The 14726-nt window shown below is 49.1% G+C and overlaps 5 protein-coding genes across 5 annotated transcripts; 4 read left to right on the top strand and 1 right to left on the bottom strand.

Moving 5' to 3' along the window:
- The first annotated feature begins 231 nt into the window (after positions 1 to 231).
- Positions 232 to 4723, top strand: TrAFT101_003251 (uncharacterized protein). Its single transcript, XM_024905030.2, has 3 exons — positions 232 to 896; positions 963 to 3180; positions 3255 to 4723. Exons 1-3 carry the CDS (start codon positions 423 to 425, stop codon positions 4340 to 4342), a joined length of 3780 nt encoding a protein of 1259 aa, XP_024764384.1. The 5' UTR covers positions 232 to 422; the 3' UTR covers positions 4343 to 4723.
- TrAFT101_003250 (uncharacterized protein) lies at positions 4502 to 8185 on the bottom strand. The gene is made up of 2 exons (XM_024903526.2): positions 7891 to 8185; positions 4502 to 7827 (listed from the first exon to the last, which is right to left on the bottom strand). Exons 1-2 carry the CDS (start codon positions 8149 to 8151, stop codon positions 4780 to 4782), a joined length of 3309 nt encoding a protein of 1102 aa, XP_024764383.2. The 5' UTR covers positions 8152 to 8185; the 3' UTR covers positions 4502 to 4779.
- Positions 8186 to 9266: 1081 nt separating this feature from the next.
- Positions 9267 to 10886, top strand: GLD1_1 (mitochondrial glycerol dehydrogenase Gld1). Its single transcript, XM_024907690.2, has 5 exons — positions 9267 to 9673; positions 9776 to 9893; positions 9964 to 10028; positions 10103 to 10511; positions 10608 to 10886. The coding sequence occupies exons 1-5, from the start codon at positions 9347 to 9349 to the stop codon at positions 10673 to 10675; spliced, it is 987 nt and encodes a 328-aa protein (XP_024764382.1). The 5' UTR covers positions 9267 to 9346; the 3' UTR covers positions 10676 to 10886.
- A 278-nt stretch (positions 10887 to 11164) lies between these two features.
- Positions 11165 to 11613, top strand: TrAFT101_003248 (uncharacterized protein; the record flags this gene model as incomplete). The annotated part of the gene is made up of 2 exons (XM_024906190.1): positions 11165 to 11396; positions 11453 to 11613. 2 exons carry the CDS (start codon positions 11165 to 11167, stop codon positions 11611 to 11613), a joined length of 393 nt encoding a protein of 130 aa, XP_024764381.1.
- Positions 11614 to 12948: 1335 nt separating this feature from the next.
- Positions 12949 to 14660, top strand: TrAFT101_003247 (uncharacterized protein; the record flags this gene model as incomplete). Its single annotated transcript, XM_024899449.1, has 3 exons — positions 12949 to 13008; positions 13094 to 14461; positions 14529 to 14660. The coding sequence occupies 3 exons, from the start codon at positions 12949 to 12951 to the stop codon at positions 14658 to 14660; spliced, it is 1560 nt and encodes a 519-aa protein (XP_024764379.1).
- Positions 14661 to 14726: the final 66 nt, after the last annotated feature.

Below are 14726 nucleotides of genomic sequence, written 5' to 3'. Positions count from 1 at the left end.
CTCCAAGCCCAATGTTACTGCCTACATAGTGCTGCCTCTGCCTAGGGATCGCCATTGGTGCCCAATCAGCGCTCGAGAACTAGCGCAGCCGCTGGGCTCCCAGGCCTAGAAACCCGCCCAGGGCCGCCAGGCTAACAGCAGCTGCAGAGCCTGTTTCAGTGAGCTGGCAGAAGTCGCGTCTGGACGTGTCGGAATTTCAGAACCACCCAAAAAAAGGCATCCACCGAAAAATTATGTAAACTTGGCCAAACACCAAGCAGGTCCTGGTTGTCGAAAAAACCGAATCCAAGACACGCGACAACGCAAAGCACCAGAACAGCGCCAATCCGCTTGCTTTTGCTCAGCCGCGCAGGCCTTGCGAGTGCGATCCTTTTCAATCTACCGATGCTTCTGTGCAGAGTCTCTCAGCACCACGGAATGCGATGAGCGCGACTCCTCGCCTGCGGTCTGGGTTCCAGTCAACCCCATATCCCGCCAACAGACGACGTCCCGACTACGACGACGATGAATCGCCACCACTGTCCAAGTTCATCTCGACGGCCGCGTCGAACCGGGCAGCGAAGCTTCCTGCAGCCCCCGAAAGCGCAGCGCCTCGCAGCACCACCGGCAACGCTCCAGTAATTCCTTTGACGCTTCTCGATGCACCACAACAACGCCTCTACGCCTTTGCTGTTTACATCTTGCTGTGGGCATGGAAGCTTTACGACTGGCTACAGGTGATAGAGGACGGCAATGCCTCTGGGTGGCTCTTCTTGAAATGGATCCTCATCGACTTCGCTTTTATCTTTGGGCTTCCAGAGCTGCGTATTCCCTGGCTGGAGCTCTCCCAGCTGGTAGTGATCGGTGCTTTTGCGTCACATGTGGTTACTAACTATATGCTCATGTTCAATATTCCGGTACGTTGCTTCATATACCCAATTTGATTTCTCTGCCTATCTGCCATAATGCTAACTGAGAGCTAGCTTCCACTACAGCCTTGGCTCCTCGGCATTGCCAAAGTCCTTTACGATCGCGAGATCTCAGTTTCAGAGCACCACGTCAAGGTCTCCAACATCCTCAACAACAACTCCCTGATTATGGGCAAGCAGATCATCAACATTCTTCCAGAAGGCTCTGCCGTCCTCAATCCCGACCATTCGCCCTTTTGCTTGTCAGGCAAGAGCCAAGCTGCTCTTCCCATCTACTTCAACGCCACTGTTCCCGTTGAAGTCGAACTCTTACGCCTTGATCTTGAAACTGGCAAGGAAGAGATAATCAAGATTTCGAGTCGAGAAATAAATAAGGTGGCCAAGTTGGTCCGAGAACACAATGCAGATCCAGATGCTACTCCGTTTCATTGGGCATACCCCGTGAAGAAGCCGGGTGTTTATCGACTGAACAAAGTGCTGGACGAATATAAGCTTGAGGTTCAGAGGCCAGTCAGGGATACGTATGTGGTGCCTTGTCCACAGGCCAGGATTCAAACTGCCGATTCCTCGGATCGATGCATCCGTGACTTGTCCAATCTATCGCTCGATGTGGTTGGAACACCACCACTAAAAGTAAAATATTCACGATCGATTAATGGGAAGAACCATGCTTTCCACTTCCAAAGCTTGCAGCCCGAAGGGTTCGCCTCGCCACTTATCAGCACCTCCGGTCTGGGCTTCGACAATAGCGATGACGTTTCTTGGGTCAAACCTCAGAAAGTAACTGTGCAACTAAATGAGACAATGGCCACCGCTGGAGAATGGGAATATTTGGTAGAAGAAGTTTATGACGCATTTGGCAATGTCGTCAAATATGCGGATGCAAATGAGGAGCTGGATACGCCAAAGACAAAATGGCTCTCTCAAAGATTTTCCGTAAAGGAGCGGCCCAAGATTCGCATGCAGGGCTGTGATCTCAGAAACCCACTCAGAGTAGCCAAGGGTCGCGCCGCCAAGCTGCCCATTAGCTTTGGTCTCACTGGTCGCGTTGAGGATACCTCTCATAAAATCACTTGGCAATTCTCACCCATCGATTCGATAACGAACAGTGGCGATCACGGCGATCAGGTATCGATTGGAAGGCATTTTGCGAAGAATTCGATGGACAAGCCGCTGGTTTCCGAACCTGGCCTGTACACCTTGAAGTCCGTTTCAAGCGGGTCTTGCGAGGGTGAAGTAGATGAACCTTCTTCTTGCTTGCTGCTGAACCCACTGGAGCCTCATTTGTCTCTTCGAACGGAAGAGATAGCAGACAAATGTGCTGGCAACTCTGTCGGTCTTCGCGTCGATCTCGATCTCGTTGGCACACCCCCATTCACTGTGCGATACGATATCATCTCCGATGGCCATGTTGAGAAACAGGCCCATCGTGTGGATGCCTTGAGGTCTCAGATTGAACTCGTTCCTCGCAAAGCTGGACGCTATAAGTACATCTTTAGGTCTATTGACGATGATGTATACACTGGATTGCCTTTAACAGGCGAAGATAAAGTCCTGGAGCAGGTAGTCAAGCCGGCCGCGTCCGCATATATCTCAAATCGCGAGAAAACAGTCAGCGCATGTCTCGAATCTGAGGTGGATGTGGATGTCGTACTTGCCGGAGAACCGCCGTTCAGCCTGGAGTGGGAAATCATCCACGATGGCAAACGCAAGCCTGCACGCGCAACGGATATTAAGGATTCACACTTCCAGATCAAGACATCATCTCTTACAAAGGGTGGAGATTATATTCTTGCTCTTAGTAGTGTTCAGGATCAACGCGGATGCCGAACTTTCTTGCAAGATCAGATGAAGATCTCTGTGCGTCGTCAACGGCCACGGGGAGCTTTCGGATTGATTGAGCAGAAGAACAGCATCATGGCGGTTGAGGACACTGCGCTTCGACTGCCACTTCGCCTCCAAGGCGAAGGACCATGGACCGTTTCCTATCGAAACTTGGATGGACCCTCCGACATCATCACTAAGACTATCAATGGGCCGAATGACTACCTTTTAGTTAGGTCGCGAGGCACTTATGAGCTCGTTGATATCGTTGATAAACAATGCCCTGGAATTATTGAGCCTACAGCCTCCAAATTTGAGGTAGACTGGTTCCCTAGACCGGAGATATCCATTGTCGCATCTAACAGCATTGCGCCGTCTAAATCCGGCGTGTTTGTTAAACAAGAGATTTGCGAAGGCGATATCGATGGCTTCGAAATCAACCTTAAAGGTAAATTTTTTTTTTTTTTTGCCAAGATTAGAGGTCTCCCATAATTACACAAGATGCTAACTTCATCTACACAGGGTCGGCTCCATATCACGTTGAATATGAAGTTAGGCATAAACCAGCGCAAGGCGCTGCTTCCCTCAGCCAAAGACGCTTTGACGCAGCTTTGTCCAAGGCGGCTGTTGCCATGGACACATCCAAAGCTGGCGATTATACTTATAAGTTTTCTGAATTGGCAGATAATCTCTACAACAGCGATAAGCACTTCACCCCCTTAGTCGTTCAGCAGCGCGTAAATGCCAAGCCTACTGCTGCTTTCACTAAACCAGGTTCAACGTTCAAGTACTGCCTGGAAGAGCAAGAGCAAGAAGATGTGATCCCTATTACACTTACTGGTGTTCCACCTTTCTACGTCGAAGTGGAAATCAAGCATCAAGTTGGATCTACCCCGGAAACCTATAGAATTCCCGCAATTCAGACCAATAATTTTGGTATGTCTATTCCACGCCAACATCTGCGTCTAGGCAATCAACAGCTGCTGCTTCGCACTGTCCGAGATGCGCGAGGCTGCCAGAGGAAGTACGATGTCGGCGGGCCGTCTATACAAATCCAATTGTATGATGCCCCATCAATATATCCACTGGAGTCGCGCAAAGATTACTGCATCGGAGAGCGTATCGCGTACACCTTATCTGGTACTCCACCATTTGACATTGCTTATGACTTCAACGGCCAATGGAACGCAAAATCGACTACAACTAGCTTCAGGCGTATTGCTGAGAAGCCCGGCGAGTTTACTATTACCAGCATCTCTGACAAAGCTAGTGAATGTCGCGCTGCTGTGAATATTCCTGTAACCATCCACCCTCTACCTAGCGTGCAGATTAGCCGTGGTAAGAATTCTCGGGTGGATATCCATGAAGGAAACGAGGTGGACATTCTCTTTGAATTCTGGGGCACTCCTCCATTTGAATTCACCTATACACGAAGCAGCAATGCCAAGAAGGGACAGCGAAGCATCATCCTCGAAACTAGACATGACATCTCATATGAACACAGCAAGGTTGTCAAGGCTAGCCAGGAGGGTACGTACGAAGTTGTTGCAATCAAGGACAAGTTCTGCTCCTTCTCAACGCAACAGGTGGATCACAAGAAGGCGCGGTAAGGATATTAAAGGTATCATAGACTGGTGGGAGGGGAAAAAAGGATATACGTGCTACGACAAATTAAAGATATGGGATGATCAACGAGGGGAGAGTATGAGAGAAATAATCTTGTAAGACATGAGCGATTAGGGAGGAAGAGACTGGATTGTAGGGAATGGGATAAATTTATGTACATATGCACTTATACCATGGCATGGCGTTTTTGAGTAAGGAAGAAACCAGGTTATGCACTGGAAAGCTTTAATTTTCTCTCTCTCTCTCTCTGTTTTTCTCACCAAGTGTTTTTGTGATGATATTCTCTGGCATAAGTTTCTCCTTTGCTAGAGAAGATTTGTTGTAGAATCAATGATATTATGCGCTCTCTAAATTGGACTTTTCCCTCTTGATGTACAAAGTGCTATATCCAAAACAAGATCTATATGTATAGATGCAAGAACTACTCGTCCTCCTCAGCCACCTCAATCTTTTTGATCATATCTCCACCAGCTCGCGCAATTTCTAATAAGACTGCCTTTTGGTTTACCTCGACTTGATCGCCATCACCTCCAACAGAATGGAAGTTATACGGCAAGCCTGCTCTGAACTTTTGTTTCTGCAACCGAGGGTTCCACAGAGCTGCCACAACAGAATCATCCGTGCTGCCTCGGAAAAACAGCAGCGAGTCTTCGTAGACGCGCTCTAGCTCCTCCATGAATACATCTGTCGGGTGAGCTCTAATGGGGAGAGGTACCGATGCGGTGAGAGCGTCGAGGTTCTTGAATTGAGAGTGCTTCCTTCCGCCAGACTCGACGGCTGTTTCACGGATAATGTTCTTGATGGCCTTGGAGGACAGGTGGAAAAGGACATCGTAGTCTTGGAGGGAAGTCTCGAACAGAAGAGATGGGTCAAGGTGAATGCCCTTTTCTCGAACGAGCTTGCAGGCTGCTTTGACGAGATGTGTCATGCGGGAGGCAACCAGCTTTGATGGTCCATTGCGAGTGTACGCAAGGCCAGATCGATCGTTGGACGTAGCCACGAATAAGACCTTGTCGTTCATGCTGGGGTCTCGCTTCCTCCAAGTTTGAAGGTCATGGCGAACTGAGGATCGATCGTCTTCGGAGAGGTCTTCCGCGGTATCAACAATCAAGGCCTCATCGCGCCAATCCCACTTGGAAAGGAAGAATAATGTTCGCAGCAGACCCGTGATGACGGAAGTGGGCTGTCTCCAGGGGTAGGGCTGGAGGAATGCGTGAAGGACGAACAGCTCAACGAGCTCTTCACGGATGTGGCCACTTAGTTTATGGCTGTTGAACCAGTGCTTGACGAGTCGGATGGTTGGTGAGAGAGGAGGGAAACGGGTGCAGAAAGTTGCAATGGTCTGAGTATGGAGCGGAAGAGCATTGTACAGCCAGTTCAGCTTTTCAAAAGCTTCTTCGGCTTCCTCGCGAATTCGAGGCTCGAGCGTCTTGTTTTTGACTTGTCGCTCTAAGAGCTTCTCTTCCAAATCGCAGTGTATCCTTAGACGGAATGCTGCTCCACTCTCATATATAATATCGAGATAAGCCAAGCTTTCAATGCCGAGTTCTTTGTTCTCGCGACCCAGGTACGTAGTGATTTTATCGTTTGCCTTTGTCAGTCGTCTATCGATATCGATTAAGAATTCGACCTTTGCTTCTTGAATAGCGGTAAGATTCTCAGGCCATTTGCTTGACGCTTCGAAGTACAAGTTGACGTCCATGAGCTCAATCGATCCTTTATGGTATCCCATCAACGGTGGTTCAATAGATGCGTAACGCGCGGAAGACGATGTAGGAGAGAGTTGTTTAATTTGCAACGGCAATTCTTCAAGGTTGCGAATGTCTCGTTCGAAGTTTTGGAATGCTTGTCGAGCTGAATCGAAGGCAGACTTATCAAGATGAGACAAGCTTATAATGGAAGAAAAAGCACCTCCCACGGTTGTCACTTGATCTTTGGTGATCTTCAAGTGACGCTGCAGAGTGTAATGTGTAATCTCCTCGCAAATTTGCAATGGAAGCTTGCTCGACCACTCGATACATTCGAGAATACTGCCATCCTTGAATCGTCGTAATTCAGCCTTGTCACCCCAAAACTGTCGAAATCTCGCAGCTTCTTTTTGCTCTTCGGCAGGTGGGCCGAACTCCATTTGCCTCGACATGTGAACAGGGTCAAAAACAACACCCATTAGGGCACGCGTGGCTTCTTTGGCCGGGGGTTTGGCCAGCGACCAATGTCCCCTAGGAGGCAGCTGGAATTGCACCAGCTGTGCTCGGTTGCCATACGCCCGTTTGAGATGCTTGTGTGCTTCCAGACAGAAGTTTGTCACAGCGCTCCTGCGGTCTGCGGATTCGGAAAATTTGCTCAGATTAGTGCTTTGGATTTCAAAAACAACATCAAATGTCTGAAAGGGGATATCAGCTTTGATAATGAATGTAGGGTCGAATTTATCAGCCATCACATCGGCGAGAAGTTCTGTAGTAGATTTTGCGTAGCTTTGCAACATGCTGGCTGACCAAGGCGTCATCTTGAACAAGAGATTGAGTTGTCTAGTCGGATCAAACATGACGGGGCCGGCCTCTCGAACAGCATCCGCAGAAATAGTAGACGTGGCAAAAGTATAGGGTTTCTTGCTTAGATCGGTAGTCGATAAAAAGTGAAGGGCTGCCTTGAAAAGCTCTGTGCTACTTAGGGAGGTTGATAAAGCTGCTTGCCCATTCCTGCCACCCATTTGTAGGAGTAAAGCAATCATTGTCGCCCACTCAAAATGACCGAAGCCCCCCTGGGAGATGGCGCTGCCGAAGCCGCGCTGTTGAAGCCACGTCCTGCCGAGGATACAAGCATCTGCAAAAGCGGGACATTCCTTTCTCATATGAGTAAGGAGCCGTAAATAGGGAATGAAAGTTCTCTCGGCGTTCAAGGTGGAGTTGTAAAAGGGTGTTGCCGCCTGTGTTTCCTTCTTTTCATCTGCCTCGCCCAGTCGGTTATTGTTCGACTTTGGCGTCACTTTAGACCAGGGGAATAGGTCATCGGGGGCACAAGGAATAAGTTTGATGCTATAAGATGCTTTCTTCGACTTCTTCTTCGCTTCTCGCTCATCACTTCCATCGCTCGAAGCTTTTGGTCGGAGGACAACAATTGGCAACAGAGGGTTTTCGTTTAAGCTCTCAAAGCTTAAGTCCAGTTCTTGCGCAAATTCCTTTCGCACGCGCGCGGCAATATACGCAATGTAGTAGGCTCGGCGATAAAAGTATCGCATGTTCGTGTAGTCCTTTTCTTGGAATAGTGACGAGGGCATCTGGACGACCATATCAATGCCAAACTCGGACTGCGTTTTGATCATTGTCCGGGAAACATAGCTTCCCACAACATTGCACTGTGACGGCGGCGAATAAGAGACCTTGTATGGGGCGTCTTTTGCGGGCTTTGGGTCGGGATATGGAATGACGATGCGATGCTCTTTTTCGAATTTTACCGTGGCCTCGGTGATCTGGAAATGTCACGTTAGGATTGCTTGGCAGCTCCATGTAGTCTAGACTCTCGCAAAACTCACTGGCTTGGGGTCATGGGGCTCAATTCCATCGATTATACCCTTTAGTCGGTGCAATTGGCCATCGACGCCATGGAGTGCCTTTTCATAGTTGGGCTTGGCCTCCTTGAGAAGCTCATCCGTCTGCAGAACAAAAGTGCTTGCAGCTGTGACTCGGGCTGTGTTTCGAGACTCAAAATCAATAAGTCCAGCATGGCGCAAGCCGATGCTCTCGTGGCCAATTTTCCGACGCTTCGAGCTTGATTCCATGGCGTCGGCAGGCATGCGGTGCGCCCAGTGTCTGGATGTTGAGCTGGAGGTTAAGCAGCCTTCCTGTCGCATGGGAATTTTTTTGCTGATAGTATGGATAGTCGCGGGGCGATAAGCTAATGATAAGAAATTCCCATAAAGGATCTAGCGCAGCGCAAGTGCGCATTGAGGTTGCTTTATGTAATCAGACACCTGCTAGGCGGTCTATCATGACACAATTCCCTGGCATATATGCCTTAACTCACGCAACTGTTTTGAGAGTATTCAATAATATTCCGGTTGTGGTAGTTGTTATGTGATGATTCATGGTGCCGGCTCTTACCCAGCGTTTGAGCTGGAAGGTACTATCAAAGCCTATGTACTAAATGTTTCTCCTGCCAGCAGTCCCATGCTGCAAAAGAAAAATACTCACCGAATATTGGCACAAAGCTGTTTAAGTGCTAGTCTGCTTATATGGCTTGGTTACTACTATTTGTAATTTGGCCTGGTAGCCTACAAGTAGGATTCTTCCCATATCTTAGGCGCAGTCTCGCACAACGCTGCCCTGGCTAAAGCAGCTAAGGCTGGCTATTGATAGTGAAACAGGACCCTATTTCCAAGGAGATATTGCGATCTCCGATGAATCAAGTGCGTCTACAATATCTACAGCTAACCTGACGATACTACGGCACAAACAATTAGCCGACTCATGGTCCCTCGCCACTGTAACCTCCTTCCAGAGGGTCAGCCATCACTTCCAAATTCGGATGGTTATGTGTCTATTGAATCAAAGTGGGGACGGGAGAAGATGCAGATAGTGCCATACAGGCTACCGAAGCTCGCCTCTATTCTTATCCTTCTACGCAATGGCTCTGCTGAGCTCTTAGCGCAGGGACCACGGCTTTGAGATCTCCGGTTCTTCATAAAGTGAGCTGATGATTTGGACCTTTTTCGCGCCAGCTGTCATGATTCGGATATCACTTAGTTCGGGTAGCAAAATTCGAATATTCGCTTTTATAGATAGATATTCGGTAGACTCAGTACGAAGAATTAAGAGATAGTGGAACTCTAGAAGCACGGATAAATACCTAAAGACCCCCCACACCCACCAGAAGAAACACCCAATTCCCTCATCGCTATAAGTCTCTACACCAAAGAAAAGAAAGGGGTGCAGTTGATACACTTAATCACCAAAAGTCATTTCTCTCGTATTGCCGACACCAACACTAAAATGTCGTCTGGGCGCACTGTTCTTCTCAATACCGGCCACAAGTTCCCAACCTTGGGCTACGGCACCTGGCTCTGTAGCCCAGAAGAAGTTAGCGAGGCCATTTTCGAGGCACTCAAGGTTGGCTACCGACACCTTGATCTCGCCAAGGTTTATGGAAATCAGGTCGGAGTCGGAGATGGTATTAAGAGGGCGCTAGCAGAGATTCCCGGCCTGAAGCGCGAGGAGATTTTCATTACTAGCAAGCTGTGGAATAACAGCCATCGGCCGGAAGATGTCGAGCCTGCGCTTGATGACACTCTGCAAGAACTCGGACTTGATTACCTTGATGTGAGTATTTTCCAAATAAAATATGCGATTAATTTATGGAAATAATTCTTGTTTCTTCGCATTTTATAAAATTTTATCTCTCATCTTTCATGGTTATCGTAGCTATATCTCGTTCATTGGCCTGTTGCTTTTGCCTCCGGCAAGGTCCTTGAGCCAACAGATCCAGCGACCGGCACAGTTATTCTTGACCAAGAAGTCTCAATTTGTCAGACTTGGAAAGGTATATTCGGTCAGCTTCATATTAAATAACATAGACAAGTTGGCTGACCGTCTGTCACTTGGTGAGGTAGCCATGACTACTTTGCCTAAGAGCAAAGTTCGTTCTATTGGAGTTTCCAATTTTACAACCGAGCATGTAAGTTTTACAGAACATCTACAGTATTATTTTATATGCTTCCATGGTATTAATGCAGTCACTTGTGTAAATAGTTAGAGGCCATCATCAACGACTCAGGCGTAGTCCCCGCTGTCAACCAAGTCGAGCGGCATCCCCTGATTCCTGACCCCCCTCTTGTTGACTACTGCAAGAAGAAAGGCATCGTTATCACGGCCTATTCCCCCTTTGGCAGGAACACTGACGGCCTGCCATTGATCGTCGATGATCCAGTGGTCAAGGGAATTGCAAAGCGTCTCTCAGAGGGTCAGGGCAAGCCTATTTCTCCAGCACAGGTCCTTCTTGCCTGGTCCCAGCTTGATGGCCACACCGTCATTCCAAAATCAATCACGCCGGCGCGGATTCTTGAGAATTTCCAGGACATCGAGCTTGATGAGCAGGCGATCCAGGATCTTGCCAAGCTTGGCGAAACCCCACAGCGACGCTGTCTTCCCGGGCCCGAATGTAAGTGACAATTGTCTTTGATCCTTTCCGTACACAGAGCACGAAGGATCTAAATGCTTGTGTTGTATGGGGAACAATCACTAATCCTCCAAACAGGGAACATTAACATTTTCGGGGACGACAGAGAGAAGACTGCTACGAATCAGATTGTCGTAAAGTCATGAGGATATCCTACTAGGGAATAGTTGTGCACAGAGCTAAATTAAGCGACCAATTATGTTGAGCAAATTGAGCGTAGTAACATAGTCTTGTGATTGTGCCCTGCATCAGGGAATCAAATGTGTAGGTACCTCAGTAGCTGCCGATAGCATACTAGCAGTAGCAACCTTAAAGCTATGCCTTAATCTGGTGCGCCGTCTTGGTACGCAAAGTTCTACCATTCACGGTGTTCCTAGTCGCCGTGACCCTGGGTGCGGTTGACAATAACCACCATTAACGGTACATGCCTTTTTCATTCTAATCTATACACGAGACTAGGCGATGTAGCATCCGATTTAAATCTCGGCATTCGTGGGTAACCGAAGTCCGCGCAGAAATTAAGCTTATAAAGAGAGATGTAGTACTCCATTGGAAAGTTCTAAAAGGGTATCAAGATCGCGCCTCTCAAGCAGCTACATGTACTTATAGAGCCGCTTTTTATCAGTATAGTCATCATGGCTATTGACCACACCACCATCATAGTCCCCGAGGACAAATTTCGAGAGTGCTTAGCATTATATGTGAAAGCGCTTGAGCCACTGGGATATCGAGTCGTCTATGAGTTTGGCGAGAACATCGTTGGGCTCGGCTCGGAATTCGACACTGTGGAAAACTACAAAGTTGCTGACTTTTGGCTTTTTGGGGCGAAAGAGTCAACTAAAGCACATGTTGCATTCCGCGCCGAAAGTAAGTATCCCTACTACATCATAGCCACTCGTCGTGTTGTTAAAACGCTGCAATAGATCGTTCTCTGGTGGATGCATTTCACGCGGCGGCGATGCTAAGCGGAGGGCAAGACAATGGGGCACCGGGCGTGCGAGCGCATTACCATGCCAACTATTACGCTGCTTATGTGCATGATGCGGCAGGTAACAACATTGAAGTTGTGTGTCATAAACCATAAGAGAGGTGTTGATGATTATGCTGCCTTGAAGATAGTGGTAGCTTCTTGAGCAGATGGACGCTTTGAGGAGGCCGTGATGCTGCGCTTCACGGCTCACGAAATTGGTTACTCATCATGTCTTGACAGTATGAGAGCTGTGGAGAATGAAAGCCGAGATGGAGTACCACGATGCATTGTACGGAGGAGGTTATATGCATATGTATATCATCATATATCATATTGAAGCTTCTCCATACATGTGCTTGCGCAAGATCTGCTTTGCCTGACACGTGACGAATTAAGATCCAGCTGTTTGACCGCATGCCTTGCCTTGGCATCTTGGCTCAACTACTCCTACAGAGTGCTGCTACTGTCAAGAATCCATATCGACTGAAGTCAAAATACCGAATTGCCATCATAAACTCCCCGTAGGCACCGCCGGATGAACGTTTTGGATCGCGCTGCCACGGAATGGCATTCCGGGAAAACTCATTGCCACCCGCTTGTGCCGGCTCTCCTCAGAAACAACTGGGCTTGACTTCGGCTTCGGAACCCGGGCCAAAAATCTCTAGTCCAAGGCGGAATCTGGAGCCAGCCCGTCTACATACTAGCGCTAAGATTCGTCCACGAGCTCGGCGAAAAATATGCGGATCTCCAAGTCAGTGCCTGGGGGTTGTATGTGTGTATGTCAAGAATCTGTCAGCTTTTGAGACGAGTTGCAGGGTGCATGTCTGTTGCTGTCGCCGGCATAGGATCCATCACTCAGAAATGACCAATGTACAGGTAAGCTTTCACACGCTGCAGCAGGCCATGTATCTACTGATGATCCTTAGATGGACAGTAATGCTACCTGATCAAATTTATCATCATTACCTCTGTTATTACTACTGCGCTACAAAATCTCTGATGATGCTTCTTCCCCCACACCCGCCCGCCGTCCATATCCGCCCCTCGTCCACGGAACAGTCCCGCTATTGTCGCTTTGGCTCCAGCTTCTCCTCACTACGGGCTGCCAAATACCCGACTTCTGTGGCCGCCAATGCGGAGAACTGGGTCTACGGCAGTGGATTCGGCCATTGACGGCTAATGCACCGGCAAAAATATAGACACGAGCGACTATACATAATAGCAGTGAGGCCATCACTAATGTATACCCGCCAATCTTTCCGAAAGCCTAGTCTTTCCGAGACGTTTATTCTTTTTCCTTTCTCTTCTTCTTTCCTCCTTTCTTATATCCCATCCCGTCTCTCTCTCCCCTAGTAATAGGCGGTACATTCCACGGTATAGTCTATACGCGCGCGAGCTATTGCAGCTTTTATCACCCCGCGAAACCGTCCATCTACCTGCCCCTCCACGATGCCATCTTCAGCTATGCGCCTGCGGACCCTCGGGGCCTTTGCGCGCCATGCGACAAACGTAAGCTTAGAAACCCTCGTTTTGGATGGCGCAACCGTCGAAATAGAATTGAATTAGATACTAAATCAAAATATTCATGCTCTAGCCCTCCGCCGTCTTAGCCAGATCCTTTTCTGCCACTGCCCGTCGAGCCGAGATCAACAAAGTGCTGCCCTCTGCTGCCGAGGCGATCAAGGACATGAAGGCCAACTCCACATTGCTTTGCGGAGGCTTCGGTCTTTGCGGTGTTCCTGACACTCTCATCGACGAGGTCCTTAAGAAGCCAGAGATCACCGGCCTGACTGCCGTGTCAAATAACGCTGGCACTGACAGCTCTGGCCTGGGCAAGCTTCTTAAGACGAAGCAGGTAAAGAAGATGGTTGCTAGTTACATTGGCGAAAACAAGACATTCGAGACAATGTATCTGACTGGCGAAGTCGAGCTGGAATTGACTCCCCAGGGAACACTCGCCGAGCGATGCGCAGCTGGCGGCAAGGGTATTCCTGCATTCTACACTCCTGCGGCTTTCGGCACCGTTGTCCAGACGGGTGATCTGCCGCTGAAGAACAAGCCTGATGGAACGCCGGACGTCTACTCTTATCCCAAGGATGTCAAGGTCTTCAATGGAAAGCCCTATCTGCTGGAAGAGAGCATTGCAGGAGACTATGCCTTTGTTAAGGCGTACAAGGCCGACAAGCTCGGAAACTGCCAGTTCCGCCTGGCTGCTAATAACTTCAATGGCGCCATGGGCCGCAACGCCAAGATCACCATCGTGGAGGCCGAGCACATTGTTGAGCCAGGCGAGATTCCTCCCGAGGCCGTTCACCTCCCCGGCATCTACGTCAAGCGTGTCATCCAGAGCACCAGCCCCAAGAACATTGAGAAGTTTACCTGGGCCAAGGACGAGGCCGACCCCGCGGCCAAGGCTGCCCTGGGAACAGGCGAGACCGCGGCCAAGAGGGAGCGAATCGTGAAGCGAGCTGCTAAGGAATTCAAGAACGGCATGTATGCCAACTTGGGTATCGGCATGCCCATGCTTGCCCCTGGCTTTGTCGGCCCTGAGGTGGAAGTCCAGCTGCAGTCCGAGAACGGTATCCTCGGCCTCGGCCCCTACCCTAAGAAGGGCGAAGAAGACGCCGACCTGATCAACGCTGGTAAGGAAACGGTCACCCTTAATCCTGGTGCTGCCGTCTTCGGCAGTGAAGAGAGTTTCGGCATGATTCGCAGCGGCAGAATCAACTTGACTATCCTCGGCGCCATGCAAGTCAGCGCAACTGGCGACCTCGCCAACTGGATGTTGCCAGGCAAGGTCAAGGGCTTCGGTGGTGCCATGGATCTCGTGAGCAACCCCAGCGCTACCAAGGTTGTCGTCACCATGGAACACACCGACAAGAAGGGCAACCCCAAGATTGTCAAGCAGTGCGCGTTCCCACTGACGGGCCGAGCGTGCGTTTCAAGAATTATCACAGAGCTGGTAAGTTGCTACACTAAGCTACTCCATGTTGCATGTAAATCAGCCACTAACTTTTTCTTTTTCTCAGGCTGTTTTCGACGTCGATTTCGCTCACGGTCTAACCCTCATCGAGATTGCGGACGGAGTTACGGTAGAGGAGATCAAGAGCAAGACAGAAGCTCCCTTCACAGTTGCCGACGACCTGAAGCCCATGCTCTAAATGGCTCGTAGTGCGGCTTTGAATCGATTTAAATGTGTATTATCTAATAATATCGGGTATTTGACG

This window comes from Trichoderma asperellum, chromosome 2, assembly GCF_020647865.1.
Source record: "Trichoderma asperellum chromosome 2, complete sequence".
NCBI lineage: Eukaryota > Fungi > Ascomycota > Sordariomycetes > Hypocreales > Hypocreaceae > Trichoderma > Trichoderma asperellum.
Note: the sequence above shows the minus strand (reverse complement) of the source record. Positions and strands in the feature narration are given on the sequence as shown.

What these genes read in the sequence shown, in the direction of transcription:
- TrAFT101_003251 (XM_024905030.2), top strand. Translation starts at nt 423, where the DNA reads ATGAGCGCGACTCCTCGCCTGCGGTCTGGGTTCCAGTCAACCCCATAT. An exon ending in TGCTCATGTTCAATATTCCG is followed by an intron (nt 897 to 962) that starts GTACGTTGCTTC and finishes ACTGAGAGCTAG; the next exon opens with CTTCCACTACAGCCTTGGCT. An exon ending in CTTCGAAATCAACCTTAAAG is followed by an intron (nt 3,181 to 3,254) that starts GTAAATTTTTTT and finishes TCATCTACACAG; the next exon opens with GGTCGGCTCCATATCACGTT.
- TrAFT101_003250 (XM_024903526.2), bottom strand. Translation starts at nt 8,151, where the DNA reads ATGCCTGCCGACGCCATGGAATCAAGCTCGAAGCGTCGGAAAATTGGC. An exon ending in AGCCCCATGACCCCAAGCCA is followed by an intron (nt 7,828 to 7,890) that starts GTGAGTTTTGCG and finishes TGACATTTCCAG; the next exon opens with ATCACCGAGGCCACGGTAAA.
- GLD1_1 (XM_024907690.2), top strand. Translation starts at nt 9,347, where the DNA reads ATGTCGTCTGGGCGCACTGTTCTTCTCAATACCGGCCACAAGTTCCCA. An exon ending in TCGGACTTGATTACCTTGAT is followed by an intron (nt 9,674 to 9,775) that starts GTGAGTATTTTC and finishes TGGTTATCGTAG; the next exon opens with CTATATCTCGTTCATTGGCC. An exon ending in CTGTCTTCCCGGGCCCGAAT is followed by an intron (nt 10,512 to 10,607) that starts GTAAGTGACAAT and finishes TCCTCCAAACAG; the next exon opens with GGAACATTAACATTTTCGGG.